This window comes from Sinocyclocheilus anshuiensis, unplaced genomic scaffold, assembly GCF_001515605.1.
Source record: "Sinocyclocheilus anshuiensis isolate Anshui unplaced genomic scaffold, SAMN03320099.WGS_v1.1 scaffold1094, whole genome shotgun sequence".
Classification (NCBI taxonomy): Eukaryota; Metazoa; Chordata; class Actinopteri; order Cypriniformes; family Cyprinidae; genus Sinocyclocheilus; species Sinocyclocheilus anshuiensis.
Genome location: NW_015536578.1, coordinates 646,663 through 657,453, shown reverse-complemented (window position 1 = coordinate 657,453; position 10,791 = coordinate 646,663). Strand labels below are relative to the sequence as shown.

At 42.8% G+C, this 10,791-nt stretch overlaps 1 protein-coding gene across 1 annotated transcript in view; it reads right to left on the bottom strand.

Moving 5' to 3' along the window:
- The window catches only part of LOC107702923 (insulin receptor substrate 2-like), a 13,350-nt gene extending 6,218 nt beyond the window's left edge, over positions 1-7,132 (bottom strand). The window contains exon 1 of the mRNA XM_016505373.1: positions 3,171-7,132. Coding sequence (XP_016360859.1) covers positions 3,171-6,372 — 3,202 coding nt within the window. The 5' untranslated portion in view covers positions 6,373-7,132. The remainder of the gene's footprint in view (positions 1-3,170) is intronic.
- Between the last annotated feature and the right edge of the window lie 3,659 nt (positions 7,133-10,791).

Here is a 10,791-nt window from a genome sequence, read left to right as displayed (position 1 = left end):
TGTATATCGAAATATCGGAAATGTGTTTAAAAATCATATCACCGTTATTGAAAAAAATTATATCGCGATACATATTGATATTGAATTATTGTCCAGCCCTAGTTCAAGATTCAAGTTATTCCTTGTGAGTAATCTCACAAAAATATTATAATTTTTTTTTTTTTTTGTGTGATTATTATTACTGTATTGCAGTCTTTTAATATTATAATAAAATGACAGTACTACAAATATGTCTGTGATAGCATGTTATTTTTTCGCATTATACTTTTTTTTTTTTTAAATCCTAAAAAAAAAATTGACCTAATTTTCTTTAGGCTATTCTATTGATTGTGAGGTGAAAATCACCCGTGTGTGTGTGTGTGTGTGTGTGTGTGTGTGTGTGTGTATGCCATTTACTTGGTCACCAAATAAAGCTGCTCAACAATGTCTAATCTGTGGCAGTATGTAATCCGCCTTATCTGTGCTGTTAAAAGTAGGGAGCAGTGAGAACATTTAACAGAACATCTTGGATGAGTTTAACACTATAAAATCTGCTACAATAGCAGGTACTTACAGAGTCAGCAACAACATTAACAGGACTAAGAGGTGAAGGAGGACATGAAGAGGGAGAGAGAGGATAGGGAGGCAGATTCAGAGTGATGATTGGAGATAGACGGAGAACGGAAGAAATGAAAATAATCCCTCAAATATGAAAATACGATATTAAACAGAAAGAAGAGAGAAAGATAGTATGATTATGGACTAGGATTCAAAGGAATAGGTGTGTGTTTTGATGGGGGATGATCGCCTGAGCCTGTTCTCTAGAAATAAAAGCAAGCAAATTGATAGACACAACCTCTCTTTCACTGCTGTACTTTTCAATTAAATCAAGTCTATCAAAGCAGAAAGGGGCGGGCCTCGGTGTGTCTGCAACAAAACAGAGATTTCACTTTTATTTCAAGCTTGTGCCAACTGTTTTTACTGGTTATCTGACTGTATCTCCCTGTATGTCTCTTTGAGCTGTTTGGAGCAGCAGATGGTCGCTAATCATTAGAGTATTGTCAGGGCTCTGATGGGCCTGATAACCACTGTGCACTGCTTGGAATGGCAGGTGCACGACCCTGGCCCCCACCATCTGCTGGCATGGCCCCTAACACACACTATACTCAGAGGAAAGCTTCTTAGGAAGCCCCTCACAGACACATTCAGCTGTCTGAGATGAGTTATTGGGATGTCATAATGGTACATTTTTAATAAGACATTGTTTACTCTCTTCTCTAGTGTTATTATAAACACAAAAATTAAAAGAATCCAATCTAAGGAAATAAAAGATAGCTAAAAGCTTCAATGCCCACAGTGCTCCCAATACTGATCTCTATAGCCCTCTATATGCAAAGCCAGGTCAGGGGTGACCAGTCTGATTTACAACACACTGCCGGAGTATTTTAACATCCAACGACTCAGTGAGGACGCAGACATAAAAAACACTGAACTAAATACAACAGAGTGTGACAAAAACCAATCAGTCCTAACAAGATGAAGTGTCGTCATAAACCTGAGTCAAACATCCTGCACACTATGTAAATATGTAGTTGTGTTTGTCAAAGTATGCGTCTGCTTCCCATTCACAAATGTACTATTCAAATCAGTGTGTAAAAGTGATGGGAGGAGGGAAGGAGTGGAATGTGGCATTACAGACGCTGGCGTAGTAAACAGAGCACAGCCTATCCATGCTGTCATGCTCAATGGATCCCATACTGGTGCAAGTTCCTATCAGGAAGACTATCAGGCCATTCTACGGAAATAAGAGCTCTGTTCTGTCTCTGTGGCTCATCTTTTGTTTTGGTGGAATGTTGTCGGTGACCAATCACAGGGCAGGATGGCTGAGCGCTAGCAAGTGTGTGTCGATGTTTGTGCGAGTTTTCTTTGTGATCTCCTCCCACTGTTCTAGGGCTTCCGTGGCCTGCGGCTATGTCTTTCTGCTCCGTCCACTTGTGGAGGTAAACAGAGAACTGCAGAAACACCTGCTCCGCCAACACAAACACTCTCAAACACACCCTAGAGATCATAATTGAGCTTCTGATGTCGTCTGTTTGCCTTGTATGGCGCATGCGCTGTTTAAAGAGGCTTCTGCTTCTAGACTCTTTTGTGAAGTGTCATTCATCAGACAAGTCGCTCTGTCCTTCGAGTGTAATCTTTCACCTTGATTTTTGTCAGTGCAAGGGTCTCAGCAAAGTGTAGAGTACTCGTTTTTTACACTTATATACATCCTCCATGCAATCCCACTTATGCAAAGTCACGCTTGACAAGAAAAACACCTTCTATCTTACTACTTGTTTCTATATCTGTGTTTATCAGCGCACGTTTATCTGAACTACACAAACAACTTTGTTTTTCATGTCCTGCTGAAAAACCGAAAGCTGAGTCATTCCTTAAAAGAAACCTGGCAGGTTGGAAAAACGAGTCGACGTTAACCTCTCAGAACGACCTTTGCTCATGTTCTGCATTCCAGCCCTGAAACCCTCTACCTGAAAACTGATAAACAACTGACTCACTTGTTTGTATCTGAGCTACTGTTCACTCAAGTATGACACAATGACTAATTCTGATTCAGAGAATGAGTCAAGGTATGATGCAAATATTGGGAATGATTCCTCTTTTGCTGGATTATTGACATGCGAATATGAGCTCTCTCTCTTTTACATTTACATCCTCTAAATCTGACCGCATCCCACATATCCCTCATTCTCACACTACTGTCAACAAAATGAACATTTCAAAAAATAAGCAGCTCCAGTGCAGAGGAATAAAACCTTTAACTGACCTGTTTTCATCCTAAACACTCTGCACGAATGGATGAAGCGATCAGTCTCTGAGAATAAAAAACTGCGCCACAGCTTTTAAAGAGGCTTTTCCATCATTCTGACACTCAAGTTGCTCTCTCACATTAGAGAGAAATCTGCCATGTGCCACATTCATCTGGTGCACAAGTAATGTGCTGTTGTTATTTTAGCAAAAAATAAACTGTCATGTCATATTGACACATTAACACAGCTAAATCATCATTCTGAATAATTCAGAGCATATCATTTGAAAATAGTGTGAAAGGAATGACACTAAACATTAACTAATGAAGGTAGTGAGCTTGCACATCATCACTTATCTCTTTTTTTTTAATTCAGAAAGCTTACCTTTTACTGTTGTTGCCGTCTCCTTGAACCCAAGGCTGGCATACGGACTGGCGTGTATTCCATTGATGCCCTCTTTACAGCAACTGGTAGCTTTGAACCGGACAAGAGAATCACAGCTGGCAAGTCCTCCATCCATCAAGTTTAAGGCAATGTAGTTAAGTCCATTCTGAAAGCCAGCCGACGTCTCCCTGCACATGGGACTGTTATACTCTTCATCCGATCCTTCGCTGTTCCTCACAGAAACAGACACGTTCTCCACGGAGGCCGAACCGTGCCGCCTGGCGTCATGTGCAAAGGAGGGAAAAACTGGTGTTACAGTGGTGGTTGAGGAGAATGTCTCTGAACTGTGCCGCCTGCGTCCCTGGGGGTCTGCACGAATCACTTTGGCACCTCGGTCAGGGTCCACCAAGGCCAGAGTGGTGCCACGCAGCAGAAAAGCCTCAACGGCAGGCACTCCCACAGTCTCTTCCATGGTCAGCCTCTGCATGCAGGAGGATGGGTTGATGGTCTGCCCACCTTCTGAGGGCTGCGAGACAGGCTGCGGAGGGGAAGCGGGCATGCCGAATGTCATCTCCGTGTAATCGTCTTTAGCTTTGTCAACCGGGCCCACTGGTGCCACCTGTGCAGTGAGGTGGTACCTTTCGTCTTCCTCCTCTTCCTCAGGGTGGGCGGGGCAGGGTGTGAGCTCTGGAAGTGGCTCCAAACGATTAGATGGAGCAGCATTTCCAGATTTGTGTGACTGCAAACTCACATTAATGTTCATGTAATCAGAGAGGGGGGATGTCCTGTGATCAGCGGATGATCCGAGGGATGAGACTGGGCTCTCGGAGGAAGCAGTGGAGGGTGGAGTGCAACTTTCAGCAACAAGTCCAAAGTCTATGTTTATGTACTCACCAGGACTTTTTGGCTCAGGGGGGAGGGGATGCTCATTCATACTAGGTAATGTTCGGAACATGTCCAGGGAGAGGCGGGTGGGCCGGCTGATCCTGTGCCGGAGGATGAGGCTGTCTGTGCGGCTTTGTCTTATAGGTGATGGGGCAGGGGAGGATGCTGTGCTTACTGACTCCTCTATTATTCTGTGATTTTGAGGATTCATGACAACATACTGATCATTGTCCGCATCCTTTAGAGCCTGCTGGGGCTTATGACAGCGGGGCAGAGAGTTAAACAAGTGAAGCTGTCGGAGACAGGGAGATTGCTCCATACCCACAGGGCTCAGGTAGTAGTCTGGTGGTGTGACCGAATCTACAGGGGACATGTTGAGGTACTCACCATTTGTAAGTTTCCCATCTGAGCTGTCAATGGAGAACTTAGAGCCGCACAGAATCCTTATGTAGCCACTGTCATCCAGAGAACAGCTGCTGGGGGAATTGGTTCTGTAACCATTAGCTATAGCGAGGGGGTGCGTCCTGGGGTTGATTATCTGCTTCGGAGCAGAAACGCACATTGGGCTCATAGGCATGTAGTTGTCAGCCTTCCCCCCTTGCGGAGCCACACCTGGTGTCATTGGCATGTAGCCATCGTCGCCCAGATTACTGCTGGAACTTTTCAGTAACCATCCGATTTCAATGTCCCCGTAATCCTCAGGATATGTGACCTTTGGGGATGCGGTGTGAGAGCTGCACCCCGAATGGCCTCCAGTTGTATAAGTGGCACTCATGAGCGTGTATTCATCCAGTGAAGCTGAGGACACTTGTGATGGCACCCTCTTCTGGTAAGGCATGGTGAGAGAGTGTGTCCTCTTCCTGCAGGCATTCTCCAAATCTCCTTTGCCTTCCTCAACTGCTGCCCGGACGCTTCGCCGTCCACAGATGTTTGACCTCTCCATAATCATGTATCCGTGCAGGTCGCTGCCCTCCTGTGAGGGGGGTGTGTCAGCAAGTGACTCAGTTGTGTTGCTTCGGTTTGCTGCTAAAAGGTGCCGTATATCACCCGGGCTGGAGCCACACTCATCGCAGGAGACAAAGCCAGCATCGCTGGGGGAGCCCGAAATGGAAGCGGTGCAGCTGGAGGGGCGAGGGCCGCTTTCTATGTTACTGCTGCAGGACAGGCTGACAGGGCTGGGAGCAGAGGGAGGGGAGTGAGACACAGGCATGCACATGGATTTGCTATGCTGCAGGGATGAGGACCCGAATGTTCTGCATGGGCGAGCTGTCACTGTGTTGGAGCGGCTCAAATGCGTCCTGTTCACGCCTGGGCTGATGGGGCTGCCTGTGGTGCCGTCACCCTCGCTGGCCGTGCGGATCCTACAGGACGTCAGTTTCGTCACGGGAGACGTCGCTGCCATGCTGTCGGTGCGCGAGCGCCGCTGCAGCCCGGTCTGACTCGGCGGGAGGTTGTTAAAGTGCCGCCTGGTGGGCACAGAGATTGGGTTAGTACCTGAGGACTGGCTTTTGCTGCGTGGGCGGAACTCTGACATCTCTTTCATGGCTTTCATCGCCTCCAAGATAGTCTCGTGAATGTTTTGCGCCACCACCGAGTCATCCGCCTGCATCCACAACTCGCCGGGTCCGATAGACGCGGACCGGCCCACCTCGATGAAGAAGAAGCTGTCTGAGTGTCCGCATCGGCGGATGTTCATCAGCTGTAAAATCACCGACGCCGCCTCCGTGTTGAGTTTCACGAAACTGATCGTCCGGCTGGTTAAACACAGCCTGTAAACGCCCGTTAAGTTCCTGCTCTGTCCGAGTCCTTTAGATTTTAAATTGACCTGCCAAACCTCCTTGTAAGTGGCGGAGACGGGCGTTATCACGCCGTAGTTCGCCTCATCAAAACCGACGAGGGATGACGCCGAATTAGACGCGGAGCCGTCGCTCATTTTCTCCTCGTTCATTACATCCGTTAAGACCGAGTACCAGTCCTCCTGTTCCTGCTCGTTTTCGGTAGCCACGGCAAAATACTCGTCCTTGGTGTAAAGGGCGATCAGATGTTTGTGTTTGGCATCGGCTCTCTTGTTGATGTTCAGGCACGAGTCCAAAGGTATAACCCGTTTAGCAGCCGACTTGTTTTTCCATTTCTTCTCGCTCTCATAATACTCCAGCCGGGCGCGACAGCCCTCGCTCGGCTCCCTGAGCACGAAAAAGCGCTTGTGTCCGTGCTTCTGCTTCCTCAGATAGCCGCATTTCTTAACGTGGTTGTTGTTCTTCACGGTCATATTTGAAATCAGCTGTCCTCCCGTTGGCGGCGGACTCGCCATTCTCATATGCTGTGAAGAAAAACTCTCACTTTTCCGTAACTTGTGCTGTCAGTCAGTTATAATCCTGTCAGACTCTCTTATGAACCCGGCTCGGAGTGCGCGTTCGCTGCGAGGAGCGGTTTAACAGTAAATAACACATATCGCTAAGTGACTGGAGTGAAGAGGAAAAACAACATGTGACGTCCTACACATCCAAGCTTTGGTTACAAAAAAAAAATAGAAAGAAAAAAAAAATACGCACACGCAGTAGGCGGTGCAACCTTCGGAGGGAGGTGTACCTATGAACCCGCCCCTTTAACAGCTCATTGGGCTCATTGGTGGAAATGTTTGATTGACAGTAGAGCGAACCAATCACTTTCTACTCCTATTCGCCGCTCCGCCCCCGCTGGAACAGGCACTAGAGGATTGCCAGAGGATCTCAACCCACTGTGCGTGCTGCTCGGATAGCCGCTCAGTTTTACGGTCTTACATTTAGCTCAAATACGGAGTAAAATGACTGTGAATAGTCCATGATTTTAATATTTTGGGGTCGTTTTAGGGAACAGCTGGGGTGGTTAAAACAACCAGTAAGTAGGCTACTGACTAGTGGCGCAAGTTTTCCTGCATTTTGTAATTTGTTCTTTAATTACATCGTTTGTGTTCATTTCGATTGTAAGGTCAAACCTCTGATAAGCTATCAAATGCGTTTCAGCTCATATATCTATCATAGAATGTCGCAATACTTCAGGATTGTTAAGTTCAATAAGGTCAAATGAAATTTGCTATGTATTTATACTGTTACATTATCTGCAAATGTTTGTATGTGTGTTTTTTTTTTTTTTTACATTTTAAAGCCATTTCCAAATCTAACATAAACTAGCCCAGTGTTTCTCAACCTTTTTTTAGTCGCGGCACCCTTTGGAAATTTTAACAAACTTGTGGCACTCTACAAAATTAATTTTGTCACAGTATTTGAATCTCTAACTTCGATATGATAATTTGAAAAGTGTAGATATTCGGTACAACAGGGAAGAACTGCAGAATATAATGTCATACAGATATTTTTTATATTACGACTGAGCGGAGCGCACACGCATAGAGCGGGATAATACGCAGAGTGTCACACCACGTGAAAGTGAAACCGGAGCGGTGAACTAATTTTCGGCAACCGAAATTTCGGTGCATCTCTAATTATTGGCGACATCAGAAATGGATATTATATAATAGATGTTTTTTTGAACATTTTAGCCATTTAAAAATATTAAAAAATATTTTTTTACACGGCACCCCTGCTCTCGACAGACGGCACCCCAGTTGGGAAACACTGAACTAGCCTATGCCTTTTTATTTGAATTATAGCTAATAGGCTGCTGTAAGTTTTATTTTGTACATTTTGTTATTGAACGATTAACCCAGATCACGTCAGTAAGCATCATCCCTGCTCTGACGCATCATAAAATTAATATGCAATGCGCGTGACTTTATAGCCTATTCCTATATTACTTAATTCTGTTCACTATTGACCTCGCTATATTGACGCATTCGGTTCAAGGCAAATCATTTAACTGTAAGACTGTAAAAAAAATAAAAATAAAAATAATATATATATATATATATATATATATATATAAATAACAAAGTTTGTGGCGCATCCCCGTTATGTAACGCAACCGGTGCTCTGGGCTATTTAGAGAGTCTGGATGCGTCTTGTGTTACGCGACTACCTCTAGCGTTCCCGAATAGTGTGTGTGTGTGTGTGTGTGTGTGTGTGTGCCTTCCACTAGAAGATTCTTTCCGGTCAATGCCTTTTCCTCATACTCCTCTTTCACAAAGTATGAACAACACCCACCTACACTGCAAGCGAGCGACGCGACAAAACAAGATGCTCCCGATATAATGAATGAACTGCAAACACTTCGTGCGCAAGACAAAGTTAGACTATAGTGCGAGCGTTGTAGTTTGACGCGTCGGCGGCGTCGCTCACTAGTAGGAGGGTACCGGAGTGTAACCTGTCTCATCCCATGGTGTATTTATATAACATAAATGAAGCATTTAAACCCAGCATAGAAGAATGCCAGCGAAACTGTGTCAGTATGTTCACGTGGAACATGAAACAGCAGAGCATCAGTTCTGCTGCTCTAGTTTTTGGTGGGTATCAGTGATGACGCTGCGATGCGGGTCTGCTGAGGATTGAGTACGTCAGTGACTGGCTATGTACGTAGACGGAGAGATGCTTATACTCTCTCGGATGAACTGAACTGTAGCTGTGCGTTAAGATCACACACCTCCCGAAAAAAATGTATCATCTGACCGAGGAAAAATAAATAAATAAAATAAAAATGACACTCTATATTTAATTTTTGTATTTTTTTTTTTGCAGGCATTTCTCCATAATGTCTGTTTTGAGTGAAATGTATTGATATAGGCTATGCATTGTGCTCTTAACTTTCACACTGAAAAGAGAAACTGGGTGGAGTTCTTAATATGTATATAACAAAATGTATGTAAACTATATGATGTGTATTTTATATTATATACGCCTAATATGTGTGTGTAATATATAAAACTTGCCTGTACTGTTTTCTACAGATCATTCAAGTAAACCTTAATATGTGCAGTGTGTTTGTCTCATCTAATTAACCCTTGATTGTCGTCTTATAAATGGTCTTGCGTGAATGGCCTTGAAAAAAGTCCCTGTGGAATTGAAGACCTTTCCTTCCTCACATGCTCAGAGCAATCAAGAGTTTTTGCTGACTCCGCTCTCTAGATCGCCTCCTTATTCAGTGGAAAGGTCAATTATACAGATCTGTAAATGGGTCAATTAGGGCAACAATCCACTGATTTTACAATGAAATCAAAATATACTTACTGCTTCTGTCCTTTGCCCGCGAATAACTTGATTCAACAGCTCAGTTGTGGGCTAAGAGTCACTGGCCCAGTAACTTATAATGTTGCTGATTTTCACACTGTCACCCTCAATAAGCAAATGATAAGCTTGAATGAAGAAGGAATGTATGTCATGTGAGACCTGCTAGAATTCATTGAGTATACTGTTATAATTATAACTCCCAGCATCATTTGTGCAAAACACACTGCTGTTTATAGCACTGTAAATAAACAAAGCTAGCAGCTCAATACAGTCATATTTAGGGTTATATTTATCTCCAGTTATCTGATTTAAAGGTTTTTGTCATTGTGTGTGTTTGTGTGAAGATACAGACCCTTGTGAAAAAAGTGAGCTTACTTGTTTTGAATGTAAATGTAGCGAACTACAAATCATAAAATATTTTTTAAAAAGCTGTACTTGCAGATAATATAATAATAATTAAATAAAAGGCCACTTAAGTGTACCTTATATTTCTTAACACACTGAAGTACACTTTTAAAACACTGTCAAATGAAAAGTTCCACTTTTAAGTACATTTTAAATCATTGTGTTTTAATATTCTTTTGTCATCCCTAAAAAACTACTTATTTTTATGTGTTGAGCAACATACTAAAGCACATGTCAAGTATGTGATTATAATTTCAACTGTAGTGTTTTTATATTAAATTTAAATTTAATATATTTAAAATGCACTAAATTGCAAAAGACAATACAAGTAATTATACTTAATACAAGTAATTACAAGTAAAAGTACAATACAATACAAGTAATCTACTTAAGCCCTAATTAAGTGTCAAAAAGCTCTTCTAAAATCAACTAATTGCATTTAATATACATTTAAACAATAATAAAAAAAAAATCAATTTAATTGTAAATAACATGCTATTGTGTGGCCGAACACGTTACATTCAGTTTACACTTAAGTATATTCTTAAGGTATATAATATATATAATATAAGGTATATTATGTCCCTAATAAGTACTCTTTTATAAAATTGTGCTAAAGTGTACTGTAGTTCTTTTTCAGAAGGAAATAAAAGGATAGACTGGTAAAATAGTAAAAGTCTGGGCCAAACAGCCTCTGATGAATAAAAATGTTTGTTTTAGTTTCTAAGGTCCAATGTTCCTTACTCAGTGTTTGCAGTAACTTGAGAAGAACCCTTGATGGGCTTAGTGTTGAAAAAATTTTAAGCCTGTCTTGGCAGGCTGGCCATTGTGAACAATAGCGGCACTTGTCACTTTCATTTGTCTGTTATTAAGTGGGACATGTGCCTACACAGTTCTGCAATAGCAAGGCATTGGACAAATGAAGAAGTAAGAGGAGGAAACATTCTAAATGTGAGACATACAGTATAAAGGGATACAATAAAGCATGGATGGTTGTTTTTAAATGACAACATGTATGAAGTATGGAGCATAAACACTTTTCCTGACAATACCTTGAGTGATGCAGCGACCTGTGACGGAGCACACATATTGCTTTCCCTCCCTCCCTCTTTCCATCCCTGTCTGTTTGTGTGGGAAGATGAGAGAATGTGTGTGTGTGTGTGTGTGTGTGT